General features: G+C 40.9%; 1 protein-coding gene across 5 annotated transcripts in view; it reads left to right on the top strand.

The window, feature by feature from the left end:
* The window catches only part of CDK14 (cyclin dependent kinase 14), a 642,874-nt gene that overhangs the window by 246,130 nt on the left and 379,756 nt on the right, over positions 1-16,988 (top strand). For all 5 annotated transcript variants that reach the window (XM_020914848.2, XM_020914849.2, XM_070471844.1 and 2 more), the window contains one exon: positions 15,372-15,466. In XM_020914848.2, coding sequence (XP_020770507.1) covers positions 15,372-15,466 — 95 coding nt within the window. The remainder of the gene's footprint in view (positions 1-15,371; positions 15,467-16,988) is intronic.

Here is a 16,988-nt window from a genome sequence, read left to right as displayed (position 1 = left end):
GAACCTGGGTCTCCCACGTTGCAGGCAGCTTCATCTGAGCCACTTACTATTTATTAAGAACATTGAAGAGAACATTCTTGGCAGTGTATCTTGCTTATCTTGAGTCTTTGTATGTTCCTTGAAGAAATGCTGACTCAGGGGCTATGAGAAGTATTTTCGTTTTTGATAAATTTTGACCAGTCTCCCTTCCTACTCCAGTAATATCTGGCCTCAAAGTGTATAAGTGTGTTTATATCCTTACAACCTTGTCAGCAAGAAATATTATTTGTATTCATTATTAATTATTTGAGTTTCTTGCTTTAAATTTCCTCTCTAATAAGTGCCTTGCTCCTCATTCATTTCTTTTGTTTGTGCATTGGGGGTAAAGGCTATCAGGCCCATGAGCTTTACCTGTCATTCTCTGACTTTTTTTTTTTTTTTGGCTTTTATTTATTTATTTATTTATTTATTTTTCCATTTATTTTTATTAGTTGGAGGTTAATTACTTTACATCATTGCAGTAGTTTTTGTCATACATTGAAATGAATTAGCCATGGATTTACATGTATTCCCCATCCCGGTCCCCCCTCCCACCTCCCTCTCCACTCGATCCCTCTGGGTCTTCCCAGTGCACCAGGCCCGAGCACTTGTCTCATGCACCCAACCTGGGCTGGTGATCTGTTTCACCCTAGATAATATACATGTTTCGATGCTGTTCTCTTGAAACATCCCACCCTCGCCTTCTCCCAGAGTCCACAAGTCTGTTCTATACATCTGAGTCTCTTTTTCTGTTTTGCATATAGGGTTATCGTTACCATCTTTCTAAATTCCATATATATGTGTTAGTATACTGTAATGGTCTTTATCTTTCTGGCTTACTTCACTCTGTATAATGGGCTCCAGTTTCATCCATCTCATTAGAACTGATTCAAATGAATTCTTTTTAATGGCTGAGTAATATTCCATGGTGTATATGTACCACAGCTTCCTCATCCATTCGTCTGCTGATGGGCATCTAGGTGACCCACATCCCAGAATTTTAGAAACAAAAGCAAAAATAAACAAATGGGACCTAATGAAACTTAAAAGCTTTTGCACAACAAAGGAAACTATAAGCAAGGTGAAAAGACAGCCCTCAGATTGGGAGAAAATAATAGCAAACGAAGCAACAGACAAAGGATTAATCTCAAAAATATACAAGCAACTCCTGCAGCTCAACTCCAGAAAAACAAATGACCCAATCAAAAAATGGGCCAAAGAACTAAACAGACATTTCTCCAAGGAAGACATACAGATGGCTAAAAAACACATGAAAAGATGCTCAACATCACTCATTATCAGAGAAATGCAAATCAAAACCACAATGAGGTACCATTACACGCCAGTCAGGATGGCTGCTATCCAAAAGTCTACAAGCAATAAATGCTGGAGAGGGTGCGGAGAAAAGGGAACCTTCTTACACTGATGGTGGGAATGCAAACTAGTACAGCCACTATGGAAAACAGTGTGGAGATTTCTTAAAAAGCTGGAAATAGAACTGCCATATGACCCAGCAATCCCACTTCTGGGCATACACACTGAGGAAACCAGATCTGAAAGAGACACGTGCACCCCAATGTTCATCGCAGCACTGTTTATAATAGCCAGGACATTCTCTGACTTTAAACTGCAGGTTTATAGGTAGAAGCCTTAGCACTGTGGTTTGGGAATCAGAGATCTGGCTCTTGGCCCAGCTTGGCGCTTGACTCACTCTTGCTACCTTGAATAAGTCCATTTTGTTTACTTCTCATTTTTCTTAGGAGGTAAATATCAGATGTTTAATGCCTACCTGATTTTTTTTTTTAATCAGTCTCTGAGAATGAATTGGAGAAAAGGGGCTAGAGAGGCAAAGTGATATGCCAAATTATATAGCTTTTGACAATCTCTCTGGGCCAAGATATCTTACAACTTCTTCTGTGTTCTCTTTCTAGTTCCCTTTCTCTCTCTCGTTGGTTTGTGGGACTCATAAAAGCCACCTTGATTGGCTGCTTCCAGTTTCCTCATAATTATTACTTCAGCTTGTGTGATCAGAGTAATGTTGGATTTTTTTGGTAAAAGATTTCTTAGTTTTTGGCTGAGCTGGGTCTTCGTTGCTGTGCGCTGGCCTTCTTTAGGTAGAGCGAGCAGGTGGCAGAGCTGCTCATTGCTGTGGCTTCTCTTGTTGCGGAGCATGGGCTAAGTTGCCCTGCAGCATGTGGAATCTTCCCAGACCAGGGTTCAAACTCACAACCCCTGCACCAGCAGGTGGATTCTTAACCACCGGGCCACAGGAAGCCCGATGTTGGTATTTTACACTTGAAATATTAATTCAGAGATCACAGATGTAGAGGGCCTTTAAATAAGAGGCTGGAAGAGCCTCTGTCACTCTGGAGGACAAGGAAGATGGGAAGCTGTAGCAGTAATGTTGTGTAAGGAGCCAGTTGTGCAGACACAACAACTTTTACCCACATCTGTTACTTATGAAGAGCTAGAAGTCGTGCGTTTTATGTGAAGACCTCCGATTCTTAACTCCTTAATAAATTGCTAACACATCTTGCAGGGAAACAAACCACGGATTGGCTTTGACTCTGCTGTAAGCCCACATGAAGGTTGAGAACATCTTCCTTCTGTAATTGGTACCACCTTATTGTTTATGAGATTACCTCATGCTGGGCAAAAATGTGAGGATGTAATTTTAGTTTTTAATAGGAGTTTTTAGAAATAAAGTATGGTTTCAAACAAATCTTTTACCATCTTTCCATAATCTGAAATATGAGTGGAAATAAAATACTGCCCTTTTAGTTATAGCATTGTATACAGCATTCCACTTCCTTATGAAAGGAAAACGCCTAGTGACATCCTATAAGATGTTGCCTTGGTTCTTTTTAAAGTCAGTGAAATATATAGCCTCAGTGTGTTTGTCAGTTACTACAAAGTTGAGAGTGGATTTATTTTGATCAACATATCCAGGCAGAACTAAACGCATCATCGTAAGATAAGCAGTCCATGGTAGAGCTCAGTCTTAGGGACTCTTCTTGCTGATGGCGATTTATGGGAGATCATTTGAGGATTTTATTTCTCTCATTCATGCATATTATTCAAGCTTCACTCAATAGGCGTCTTCTATAAATTCAGCACTCAAGGGATTGCTCTGAGAATAGCAGGTGCGTGCATGTGTGCTAAGTTGCCTCAGTCATGTCTGACTCTTTGCAACCCCCGGACTGTGGCCCGCCAGGCTCATCTGTCCATAGGCTTCTCCAGGCAAGAATACTGGAGTGGGTTGCCATGCCCTCCTCCAGGGGATCTTCCTGACCCAGGGATCGAACTCACATCTCTTACATCTCCTGCAGTGAAGCAAAAGCAAATGATGAGTGAGTGGGGGATACAGAGAGGTGGAGTTAGGTCACTGGGTAATTATAGCATTGGGATAGGACAGCTCTCTGAGCTCAGAGACTGACGGACAATGAATGCGTCTAGCTCGAGCTTGTCGGTCAGCAGACCCTTTCAAAGGAAGTGACAGCTAAGTTGAGCTCTGAAGAAGTGGAAGGGATGTCTGAGGCTCAGAGACTATCGGAAAGGGAGCAGAAGAGACAACATCCCAGAGGTCTGAGAGGATGAAGTGAATTGGAGATCTGTAAGAAGCACAGGGCTTCCTCGGTGGCTCAGCAGTAGATTCCGCCTGCAATGCAGGAGCTGCAGGAGATGCAGGTTCTATCCCTGGGTCCGGAAGATCCCCTGGAGGGGCAATGGCAGCCCAGTCCAGTGTTCTTGCCTGGAGAATCCACTGGACAGAAGAGCCTGGCAGGCTACAGTCCATGCGGTTGCAAAGAGCCGGACACGACTGCAGTGACTTAGCACACACGCCCAGACAAGAAGTGCCGTATGGCTGGAGTTCACAGCGTAGAGGGAGGCAGAGCCTCTGAAGTTAAGAGCCTTATCGCGCAGGTCTTTGCGAGTCTTGGTAGGCAGCCATCGAAATGTTTGAAGAAGGGGAGGGACTTGATCAGAGAAAGGTGAGTTTTTAAAAAAGGGTGGATATTTTGGCCGCGCTGGGTCTTTGTTGCTGCGTGCGGGATTTTTCTTTTTTCTTTTTTTTTGCAGGATTTTTCTAGCTGTGGGCAGGGGCCCCTCTCCTGTGGCGGAACATGGCCAGCGGACTCAGTAGCTGTGGCTTACGCCTTAGTCACCTCGCGGCATTTGGGAGCTTCCCAGGCCAGAGGTCGAACCCATGTCCCCTGTATTGGCAGGCAGATTCTTACCCGCTGTGCCACCAGGACAGCCCTAAACGTGATCTTAAAAAGCCAATTTGAACAGCAGTTGCCCCCTTAGCTCTCTTCTTTACCTATTACTCTCCTTTGAAACCTCTTTAGTCCAGGTGATGGACTGCAGGTGAAGAGTTGTGTAGATAGGTTTGTGATACCCGATGTCCTTCTAGTCTTTTTAGCTTCAGGCTTTTCTGCCTTTAACACCTGGAAAGATACGAAGATAAGGGGAAAACACGAGGAGTGAAGAGGGGAGAACCAAGACAGTGAGAGAGAGGATAACGCTTCTTTTGATTACAGAAACAGAATTCTCCTGTGTGAAGGGGTCAGGAGGGCAGGGTTTGAGTCTTGTGACCAAACTTCCATATATTAATTTCCTCAGTTGTCAGATGAAGGGGTGGATTAGATGTTCTTGAGGATGACATTTGGCTATTAGATTCTGAGGATTGTTTGAGCGGTAAGTGATGACTCAGTCACCTTGTGTTAAGTGAAACAGAGATGTCTTTCATGCACTAAGATTTTACATATATATGTATGTATGAGTGTATGTGTGTGTGATGCATATGAAACAAGGTGAGATTTCATTAACGAGGAGCATGTGGGTCCATAGGAGATAGAGTACATCTGAGAACACGGCAGTCATGCCCATCACGGGTGGATGTTTGTCAGAGTCCAGGAGTTGACTTCACATATGGAAAGGCAGGCTGTATGAACAGGAACTGTCGTCAGTACAGTCTCAAGTGTGCCTTGCAGAGACACTAAAACATTCTGCACAGTCATAACTTTCGAGGATCAGATGTTGAGCCTACCTCGGTAAATGTAAAACCCAGCTATCCCTTCCCCTAGTTCCTCTGGTTGGCAGTATGGAAGACAGAAGTACAAATTTCTTGTAAAATTTGAGATCACAGTACTATTTTTCTTCCCCCTTGTCGTTTTCTTGCATGGCTTTTATTTTTTTAAACTGCTGTGACAGTCTGAAGTTGCCTTGCTAATTTAGAAGCATAAAATGTGTAAAGTACAACTTCCTCGTCTTTAACTTGACTTGTATAGTTATCACAGCAGATAGATGTTCTGTCTTAAGCAATCATGTGATACCTTGCATGAAATCTAGTACTTCTAAGATATTGCCAGTTTCTGACATATAGGTAGTGGCTTTAAAAGGATGAGACTCTAATAAAAATTTTAAAAAGTTACTATTTTTGTACTGAAGTGACTTTTTGAGCATAGAAGCAATTTAGAAAATTCTTATTTTCAGAAGAGGTTGGGAGGAACCCCTCCCTAAACTCATTAAACACCATTTTGCCCATGTGACTTTGCATTAGACAGTTTTATCATCATCATCATAGGATTCTAAATACTGAATGCTTAAGATGTCACTCTGCCTTTCATAGGTGTGTTTGTTTTGCTGGATTTCCAAATATAGAAACATCTCCTTCAAATGCTCCCATAGCCACGGCTGTATGAAGCAGAAGAGTAGTGAGAGCTCCCAGATATGGGGTCTGCTAGCCTGTCTTTGTACAGCTGGAAGGCAATCACTGAGTGAGTCCGTAATTGCTTTCCTTAAGTATCTTGTAAAACTCCCGAACATGTAAGTGGTACTGCGTGTGTGTGTGTGTGTGTTCATACTCATTCATGTCTGACTCTGCGACCCCATGGACTGTAGCCTTCCATGCTCCTCTGTCCATGAGATTTCCCAGGCAAGAATACTGGAGTGGGTTGTCATTTCCTTCTCTAGGGGATCTTCCCAGCCCAGGAATTGGACCCGCGTCCCTTACAGCTCCTGCATTGGCAGGCGGATTCCTCACCACTAGAGCCACCCAGGAAGCCTGTTCAGTGGTGCTAGAACCTGTCTGCGTTGTGCCATCAATAGCTGAGCATCAGTGGAAGCCAAGCGCAGGGACCACGTGACTGGGACCCAGTGTATCAGTGACCTTCTCAGAAGGGGCAGAGCTTCCTTGGCTGAGATGAACTTGGCTTCTCACCTGGGCCACCACTGATGAAGGCTGCATGAAGGGAATGCAAGGTCTGGCCCAGGCCTAGGGACAGCGGGGTGACTTCTGTCCTGGGGAGGTTGAAGTGAAGGTGACGTGACTGCCGGAAGCTGAACTAATTTTATGAAAAACACAGTGCTCTGGAGCTGTGTACTCTCTACTGAGTTCTGCTTTCATTTGTAATTTTTATAACTTTGACTTTCTTGTTTAGTCAAATGAAGTGATGTTATGTTTGAAGTTTCAAGTCAGGGGATATTCAAGGGTAGAAATGAACCCCCACTGAGATTCGTGTTCGTTTTTTATAGTCTTTCACTTCTCCTCCTCCTTTGCTCATTGCCTGTTTACAATTATCTCCAGACCTGCTGTTGATTTCTGTTTATCAAAGCTCTGGTCCTGAGGCAGTATGTATTGCAAACATTTTATATAAAACTTAGCTCTTTCACAGATCTTAGAAATTGTGGTGGAATTGTAAAGGCCTTATAATCATGACCTTTTCAACGTTTTATTCATGTTGAAAATATGACATCACGTTTTTGGGGTCTTTGAAATGAGCAAGAGAAAATCCACATACATCAAAATACCATCAAATTTTCAGAATAAAGAATTCTCTTTGTTTTCTATCCCAAGACTATATTTTTCTGTGGAATCTGAAAATCTTAATGGCTGTGTGTGTGTGTGTAAGAGAGAGACAGAGAGAAACAGAGATAGAAGTAGATACTAGGTACATTAACTGATCAAATTGCTGTTTTTATTTATTTGCTCATGGAACAGTGAGTAGACTGCAGTGTGACTAAGTTCATAGACACACCCACACTCACAGACACACAGACCCCTCAAGTAGTTACCCATTGCTATATTTGAAAACCATAACATAGCACTGTGATTTTCAAACTTTAGCATACGTAAGGACTGAATAGAAAACTTGGTTGACATATAACGTACAAGTTTCATGAGAACGGAATTGTATAGGTTTCCCTGTGGTGATGGGCACATGGTAGGTGTTGACTACTTGTTGGATGATTCCCGGGCCCAGTCCCGTAGACTTGGATTTGGTAGATGTGCGTGGGGCCCCATCCGTTGGCCACTTGACTCTGGGCGGTGGTTGAAGCAGCACACTCTACGAAGCCCTCGTGGTGGGCCCACGGCCACGGCTGTGGGAGGAGGCGTGGAGAGTCCTGTGTCTGAAAACCTGCCCCTTTGTGGAGGCGCCCGACAGGGCTTTCACGGGCCGGAGTCTCAGGTGCAGGTCCTTAGACCAGGACTTGCAGCCATGGCAAGGAATATATTTCATGACTTTAGACTTATTTTAACTTTTGTAAAAGAATATAGTAATAGCTATTCACATCATTTTATGTGGGGAGAGGTTATTTAAGTCTAGTCAGACAGAGATAGCTGTTAATGTTATTATATATATGTTTATTCTTCTTAACTGGAATGTGTGAGGGGCTTGATGCCAAATCACATTTTTTTTTTACATACTTTGCAATATTCTTTCTGCCTATACATGTAACCTACCATAATAAAGTGTAAAAGTAGTTCGAAAAGGTAAATTGCCTCACAGCTTTTGAACCTGGTTTTAATGGCCAGACAAATACAACTGTGACCAAGTCTTTCAGTAACCCTCAGGTCCTCCATGGTCTCTTTCCTGCCTAAAGATGGTACATGGAGCATGACCACCACTGTCTCCAACCCTGTTCGCTTGGCATGGTTTTTGTTTTTTTCCTGCCGGAGGTACTGGTGAGGTGTTTACATTTGAGAAGAGCCTCATGTCTTGTACTCATGCATAACCTATATATGCCTGGCTGTGTCCAGGGGCAAATAGGAACAAGATTAACTGGAGCAGAGGGTCATTTATAGGTTCAGCTGGGAGTTGTTTAGTTGCTAAGTCGTGTCCAACTCTTTGAGACTCTATGGACAGTAGCCCACCGGGCTCCCGTGGGGTCCTCCAGGCAAGAATATTGGAGTGGGCTGTCATTTCCTTCGTCAGGGGATCTTCCCGACCCAGGGACAGAACTCGTCTCGCTTGCATTGCCGGATGGCTGCTTTATGACTGAGCCCCCAGGGAAGCCCTCAATTGGAAGTAGTCGGAAACAAAAGTAGAAGTCTTTTTCAGTGAGTAAGTTAATCTTAATGTGGGAAAGTGACCACTTAGACATGAAAAACTTTCAATATTTTGGATTTCAGTGCAAATTAGAGGCCTGCCAACTTCCAGGATATGAAAAGAAACCCTTATAATGCAAGGATTGGCACCACTACATTTGTGAGAAGGGATTAGTAGTGAAGGGTCACCCTATAGTTATAATAATTCATTGTTATAAGTTTTATTACACAATTATTAATTGTGTAAACAGTAGTATACCTCTTGTAAGGCCTTCCTAGGTGATGATGGAGGTAAAGAACCTGCCTGCCAATGCAGGAGACGAAAGTGCTGCAGGTTCGATCCCTGGGTTGGGAAGATCCCCTGGAGTAAGAAATGACAACCCGCTCCAGTATTCTTGTCTGGAGAACCCCATGGACAGAGGAGCCTGGTGGGCTAACATCCATAGGATCACAAAGAGTTAAACATGACTGAAGTGACTTAGCATACAGCATACTATTTTATAGTGTTATTTCAGTTTTCTTTGGCCAGTCTTATAGTGTTTTCTCGGTTTTCTTTGGCCAATCTACTGTAGTAAAGAACTTTTCCAGGTATCTCTTTTATTATAAAAGGAATATATGTTTATCATAAAAATTCAAATGTTATCAAAAAGTACCTGTACAAACTGTTTCTATATCCCTCCCCTCATCAATAACCATAGTTTCATGAACAGATTTTTCCTTTTTTTTTTTTTCTATTCAGAATCAATTATTGACCATTTGGCAGCTGATTAATTGGTTTCAGTGTTAACAGTGGGACAAGTAACTATGCCTCTGTGGAAAAGTTAAAATTGGTTTGAACCAGGTAAACTCTATTGGGTTGAGCCACTGGAAATTGCTGTGTTAGTAGATCAAAAATGTCAAATATTGACTGTTTCATGTGGCTAAGCTATACTTTTAGAGGAATCTCTTCTTTGAGTGGTTTAGGAAGCGGTCGATGTGGTCCTGTGAGGCTGCGGTGTGGACATAGACCCCAGATGACTGATCTTTGCCAGCAGTCAAGAGGATACACAGCTATTGATGGCAGGGAGGATAGTTGAGGCTGTCATGTCAGTACTACATTTCAGGTCTGTGACATTGGGGAAATTGGGAGGGGAAGAGAACAGGAGAAATATGTAGTGGGGTTGGAGTTAGTCTGTTCCCCAACAGCAAGGCTCAACTAGGAGCAAGTAAAACAGTAGACTTTCTGGTGGATGGAAACAAGTTTTGTGATGTTTATGAAGTATTCCTAACCCGTCTTTTTATCTTTCCACATTTGGACAGTGTCTGGTGAGTGAAAAACGTGTCTCTAAATCCTCAATGTATTTTAGCTAAATTAAATGCATAGGGCACCAGATGCCTTTAACTGTGTGTCTGGGTTAGCTGTGAGCTCTCTCCCCAGAACAAAGAGGGGACTGTTTCATGTAGGTTTGGCGTGTGCTCTGCTCAGTCACTGAGCCTTGTCAGACTCTTGGCAGCCCCGTGGGCTGCAGCCTGCCAGGCTCCCCTGTCCATGGGGATTCTCCAAGCAAGAATGCTCGAGTGCGTTGCCACTCCCTCTTCAGGGGATCTTCCTGACCCAGGGACTGAACCTAGATGTCCCGCGTTGCAGGCGGATTCTTTACCATCTGAGCCACCAGCCAGGACCAAGAATACTGGAGTGGGTAGCCTGTCCCTTCTCCAGGGGATCTTCCCGACCCAGGAGTCCAACTGGGGCCTCCTGCATTGCAGGCAGATTCGTTACCAGTTGAGCTACCAGGGAAGCTCAGATTTGGTATATATGTGTATAAAAGTATAAAAGGTAACCACAAAGTGAAAAATACAATTTTTTTTTTAACCTGATTCTCTCACTTTGTTACTTCTAGTTTATGGTTTGTGTGTGTGTGTGTGTTTTAGATCAGATCTCACTTAGGGGAGATTCAGAACTGAGCAGGACTGCGGTATTTCTCCTCATATGCAGCCTCAGTGGGCAGCGCGCCTTCTGGAACCGCGCACAGGTTACCCTGGACCTGCACGCTGGTCTTCAGGGAAGGCCTTTCTCGGTTGAGATCACCTCATCACAGACACACACACGCAGACAAGCCCTTTTGTCTTTCTCTGTGTTTATCTTGTTGTTCTTATTTGCCCTTCAGTTTTTCCCATTCAGAGTATTTTTGCTCTCAAAATATTCAGAATCCAGGAGCAAGTAAGTGAGAACTTCTCGCAGAATTTAAGTGAATAGATAAATTAGGAGTTTGTGATTAACATATACACTGTACTATATATTAAATAGGTAAACAACAAGAACTGCTACATAGCACCGTAAACTATAGTCAGTATCTTGTTAATAACATATAATGGAAAAGAATCTGAAAAACAGTGTGTGTGTGTATGTGTGTGTGTGTGTGTACACCTAAATCACTTTGCCGTACACTTGAAACTAACACACTGTTGTAAATTAGCTATACTTCAATTAAAAAAATAATGAAGTAGCTAAAGGAAGGAAATATACTATTTCTAGTATAAGGTGAATATCAACAGCTTTAGATCTATCTAGGTTTCCCTGGTGGCTCAGACGGAAAAGAACTTGCCTGCTAATGCAGGAGACCTGGGCTTGTTCCCTGGGTCAGGAAGGTCCCCTGCAGAAGGGAAAGGCTACCCACTCTAGTTAATTCTTGCCTAGAAAATCCCATGGACAGAGGCGCCTGGAGGGCTTCAGTCCATGGGGTCACAAAGAGTTGGACACGACTGAGCGACTGACAAATGCAGAGCTATCTACCTGTGGGCTTGAAAAAAAGTCTGTGTCTGCTGTGGTTGTAGTTTGAAATATGGCTGCTTTCTTGGGTAATAATAGGTAATCTTTGTTTTCTGGGAAAATCATGTAGCAGCACCTCCAGCTCACACCTCTGGGGTTGACACAGAAAGGGAGCAGGTAAAAATGATGAGGGGAGGATGTGAACTTCCTTCCAGGGGCTAAGGGGGAGTGAGCAAGCTTGGAGTGTGTTTATTTGTGATCTCTCCTTTCCTAGCGATAAAATGTCAAATAATGACCTAGAAGACTATTTGACTTAGTAAAGAAAGGTTCTATTTGTCATTTCTTTGTTAACATTGTTTTTTAAAATAACCCTTAAGTGAAAATCTGATTAAAATGAACATGCTCTGAATTTTTCGATAACTCGTAATTTATTTTAATCATGATGAGGTTGATGTTTAGGTAGAAATGTATCTGTTTCACCTCAGAGTGGAAACCTAGGATGTTTATTCTGTAAGTGGAAGGTCGAGGTCTGTGTATGGTGGACGAGTGGGTGTCTGAAACTTGTTCCCGCACTAAGGGATGGCTCTCCGTGTCCTGCTGTCCTGCCAAGACTTTGCAGTTGTCTTTTTGAGCAACGTGTTTTTCTGCTTTTGTATCGTTGCGACACAGCTCCAAAATGATTGTTAGAAATTTTACCCTCAACCTTAATTACAGGTCCTTTATGTCATGTAGAATCGTACCTTTCCAAGCCTCACTGGTGAAATGAATTAAAAATGTTTGCCATATGTTTGCTTCAAACTTGCGGGAAACCAAGTGTGCTGGGATTATTAAAGCCAGTGTTACAGGATTTGTTTTGTATGTAAACGATGAGAAAATAACATGTGGTTTATTTGAGATATTGTTAGGATTACATGGAGTATTATTTTGACAGTGTTTCTCTTGAAAAGGGAGACACAGTGGCCCGAGGACTTGTAGGTGTTAATCCCCGCACCCCCTTGGCAGCCAGGAGACTTCCTCGCCTTGGTAACAGCAGGAATGGCAGTATCTGGCACCTGGCTTGGAGCAGAGACTCTTGTCTTGGCAGCTTTCAAGTTAGTCAGGTCTGTCACCTACCCGCATGTTGGTAGATATTGTGGATGGTTTTGTGCCCTTCAATGCCATTTTTCTGCCATCAGTTTTGAAATTAATGGCTTATCCTTTTCCAGATACGAATTCATTATGTTAATCTGAAAAGAAAAAGGGTTTGCTTTCCAACAGTTCTTGGTCATTATTTAACCGATAATGTGTTTTTTAAAGTGTATGTAAATATAGTTAGAAGTCTAAAATCTATAATTGAGAGTTAATACATTGAAATGTGGAGGCTTTGAGCGTTTCTGTAGAAATGGTTAAAAAAAAAATCATGTTTAAAAAAAAATGAAATGACAGGGACTTCCCTCCTTTTTCAGTGGTTAAGACTCTGCTTCTAATGCAGGGATCATGGATTCAATCCCGGGTTGGGGAGCTAAGATCCTACATGTGGTGGGGCACAGCCAAAAAAAAGAGAAAAGGTGCATGGCCTTTTTTTTGTATAATATTGGTCACAGTTAAGAAAAGATATTTTTTTCACAGGATGAATGATGGCAGAGATTTGATTTTACTGAAATTGTAGGAAAAACACAATGGGAAATGATGGGCATGAAGTCGTTACTTTGAGAAATGGGAAACAATTTAGGTCTAAATGGTCAGAGAAGCAAGGCAATAGTGGGAGAAAAGTAATAATCATAATAATAAAAGCAACAACAAAATTCCTAGGCAAAGGATTCTTAGAGCGTGGATAGTCCATGGATTGTTAGCTTCAGTACCTTTCTGGAGGTCTTGCTGATAAGGATGGATCAGTGCTTGACAAACTGAGGGTGCTTGACAAACTGAGGGGATAAATTGAAAAATGAAATCGGACAAAATTACAAACGATATGTATCTTTCCAAAACTTGCCTCACAAAGCTAGGTTCCTTTCATAAGCGTGATACCCATTAGGTCCTTAATTCATTTCACCTGTGCATATTCCCACACAGTGTAGGTGTGAAGTACTGTGCTTGGCCATCATTTCCAAATACCCTGTTGTGGTTTGAAATCTTGATCTCTGAGAATGAGCCTTTCTCAGAAGGCTAATGTGGGCCCAAGTGTCATGTTTAAAATGAGCGCATGTGAAGCTGGTCCCCAGACTAATAATGAATGCCTGGAAATTAGCCATGTAATACACTTCAGTTGTTTGAGGCTGATGGTTGCATACTTAAATATTTGAATAATTAAAAGAGAGAAGATTGTAAATTATTGGAATTAACAATACTAAACTCTGTCATACATCTTTGTGGTGCTTAGTCAAAGTTTGCGTGCTCTGATGTTATTATTTTTGGTAAGTGTTTCGTCGTGAGTGCTGATCTTACAAAGCTCTGATAAATCTGTAAATATTCCATGTATGTACTTCATGTATTTATTTTTGGGAGCCCCGGGTCTTCGCTGCTGTGCACGGGCTGTCTCCCATTGCGATGAGTGGGGTCTCCTCTCCAGCGCAGTGCCCGGGCTTCCCACGGTGGCGGCTCCAGTGGTTGGAGCCCTGGACCTAGTTTCTCTGCTGCTTATGAAACCTTCCCAGATCAGGGACTGAACTTGGGTCCCCTGCATTGGCAGGTAGATTCTTTACCACTGAACTACCGGAGAAGTCTGAAGTGCTTTTACTTTTTTGTAGGACTTCCCTGGGATAGCTTAGACTTCTCTGGCCTCGGGCAGTGCATGAAGCTGCCAGTGCGGTTTCAGAGGAAACATACTTCTTCATTGTCTTCTGGTGTTGGAGCCAGCCACACCAGGGAGTTTCAGTCTGAATGGCCTTCTTTGGGCCAATTAGGTATTTATTGAAGTATATCTTGGGATTACAGATACATTATAGTCCTGAAGTAGGTTTGCCTGATAAAGACAGTGGAAATTGAAGGGAATAATAACTAAAAACAGGAGCTTGCATTCATTGGGATCGTATGAGAATGTACCAGTCTCCATGTTCTCTCTCTCTCTTCTCTGGAGACTGTCCTGTACAACCTTTTTTTGCATGATGACTCCATATCTAAAACATCACTTTATTTGAGTAAAATATTAGATAATCTAGATTTGTTCTTTCTTTTAGTATGTTAAAACATAGGTATATCTTTTTATTTTTTAAAATAGAGTTTATTTTTTTAGAGCAGCTTTAAGGTCAAAGCAAAATTGAGTGGAAAGTACAGAGAGTTTTCATGTACTTTCTTCCCTGCTCCCACCCCAACCCTCCCTGCTGTCGGCATCTCTCACCAGAGTGGTACATTTGTTACGATAGATGAACCTACTTTGACACCTGATAATCACCCAAAGTCTAGAGTTTACATTAGGGTTCACATTTGGTGTTATAAATCCCCTTTTAAAGAGGTGGGCTTGCAATATTATTGAGTATCAAGGGTTTGCGGTTTTTCCAGGGCCATCAGTGTCAGTAACTAGGTTCTCAATAAATACTTGATGAATATGTGAACAATATACAAGTTCCTGATACAACACATGTAAAACATGTGTTTTGTGTTTCTTTTTTCTCCTTAGGGTATATACCAAAAACCAAAATTGAAGACACAGTGTTACTAAAATAGTTAACAATGATAGAAGAAGCTTCTGTTCTTTGAATGTTCTACCTGAATGGTCACTGGTATAGGCCAAAAGAAAAAAATTATATATAAAAGATACACCATATGATCACTAATCAAAGTCAAGCCGAAGTGGCAATATTATTATCAGACAAAACACTTCAGAGTGAAGGAAATTACTAGGGACAAAGAGATGCATTATGTATTGATAAAAGGGCTTGATTCACAGAATGCAGCAATTTTGAATGTTACATGTAGCAGACTACAGCTTCAAAGCGCACAAGGCCAAAACCAGAAGAATTCAAATAAGAAATTGACAGATCCCCAGTTATAGTTGAGGATGTCACCATCCCTCACTTAGTCATTGAAAGAACCACTCTCCAGAGAACTAGCAGATGTATTGAAGAATTCAATGACAGCATCAACCAACAGGCTGTAATTGACGCTTACAGAAACCTCCATTCAACATCAGCAGAATGTATATTTCATACATATGGAGATAAGCCATATCTATATTGGCATAGAAAGTGGGAAAATAGGTATATTTCATCTGGTAATGTACCAATACAATAAAAGAAGCTTATCAGTTGGTTGTTACCCGTAATAACTTATCTCTTTGTTCACTTTATCTTATAGCTTCTCTGTTAAAAGGACTAAAACATGCTAACATAGTGCTACTTCATGACATCATCCACACCAAGGAGACACTGACACTTGTGTTTGAATATGTGGTGAGTAAGATGAGAATTCAGATTTTATAATTATGAACAAAATTCTTATAGTATTATCATAGAGTTTTGTCTTTAGGTAGCTATACTGAAGTTATTTTATCTGAGTACATGAGACTTATTTTGCATAATTTTAAATGGAATGCGTTTTAAAGAAAAATCAAGAAAAAATGTTCAGTTGAAGTGTCATTAGCTATATTATCTGTTACAACCTGTTTGTTACTAGCACACTTTCTAAATTTCAGGTTTATCAAGTAGTATAAAACAACATGATGGTGATCACTCCATCAAAGGAAGTTCACAGACAACAAAAATGTTCCCTCCTTTGGATTTATAACTTGGTTTCAGAAAAACATCCTTATTTGGGTGATTTTTTTAGAGAAAAGGCTGATACTTAGCAGTTTAGACTTCACAGTTTTTCCCCTTGGTTAGTATTTCAGCTATTAATTAAAGCTTCCAATTTGCATGGCACACAGTGTAATGATCTTATTGTGTTGAGACTTGGGCTTGAACTCATAATTAATCTTCCTCCGTTTCTCTTAGAAAAGCATATGGTATTTGTGTAGAACCACTTCAGCATTTAACTGTGGAATCATGAAATGTAACCATGATAATTAACATCCCAATTTTCACAGATGGATCTGAAAACATGTAATTTATAAGATACAGATGACATTGGTGGAGACTTTTATTGAGAAGAGTAGCTGTTGGTATTGTGACTGTATTAAGATCCCATTTTGTAATTACCACACTACTTTAAAAAAAAATTGAAATAGTGTCCATTCCTTAAAAATGTATATAATAGAATGAATATTTACAACATTTTTATCTTGCTAATGTCTGCCTAAGTCTGTTTGTCATTTAAAAATTGTTGTCTTATGAAAAAGCCATTCATCTTGTCTATTTACATATAAATGATGGATACATTTGAATAATATGGTAATGTGGCTACAAGGACAGCTAGAACTGAGCAGTTGCATATATTACATGCTACCAAGAATGGATGCAGATTCAAACATCAATGCAAATATAATTTCTTTTGTTTAATTGATGATTTGGGGGTCAATAATATATTCAGCTGATTTAAAATTGGAATTTTTGTTCCATATTTTCCAGTATGTCTAGTTGCAGTATTTCAGTTAAATCCAAATTTTTTTCTTAGTATACTTCAGTAACTTATAAAAAGAGGTTTAAAAAATACATTTGTTCCATCCCCCCAAATTGGATAATTTAGTTGAGAAGAAGAAAAACTAGTTTGGTCCCTAAAATCAGTAACATGGATAGAGTAATGAACAAAAATAATGTGAAATTGGGTCTTTCAAATCCTAAAAGAAAATGAAATATATTTGTGAGGCTAAAAATATGCCCATTGAAGCACACTGTCATTTGATGCTTTTATATTCTGTGGAAATTGCCATATAAAAGGAAGTAAATGCACTGTCCTGCAGTATTTGTCAACTGATTATGACTGACTGTTAAAATCATTCTTCTTTGTGTGAGTGAAATTTTCCTTGGTTTCAGTTCT

This window comes from Odocoileus virginianus, chromosome 1 (assembly GCF_023699985.2).
Source record: "Odocoileus virginianus isolate 20LAN1187 ecotype Illinois chromosome 1, Ovbor_1.2, whole genome shotgun sequence".
NCBI lineage: Eukaryota > Metazoa > Chordata > Mammalia > Artiodactyla > Cervidae > Odocoileus > Odocoileus virginianus.
Note: the sequence above shows the minus strand (reverse complement) of the source record. Positions and strands in the feature narration are given on the sequence as shown.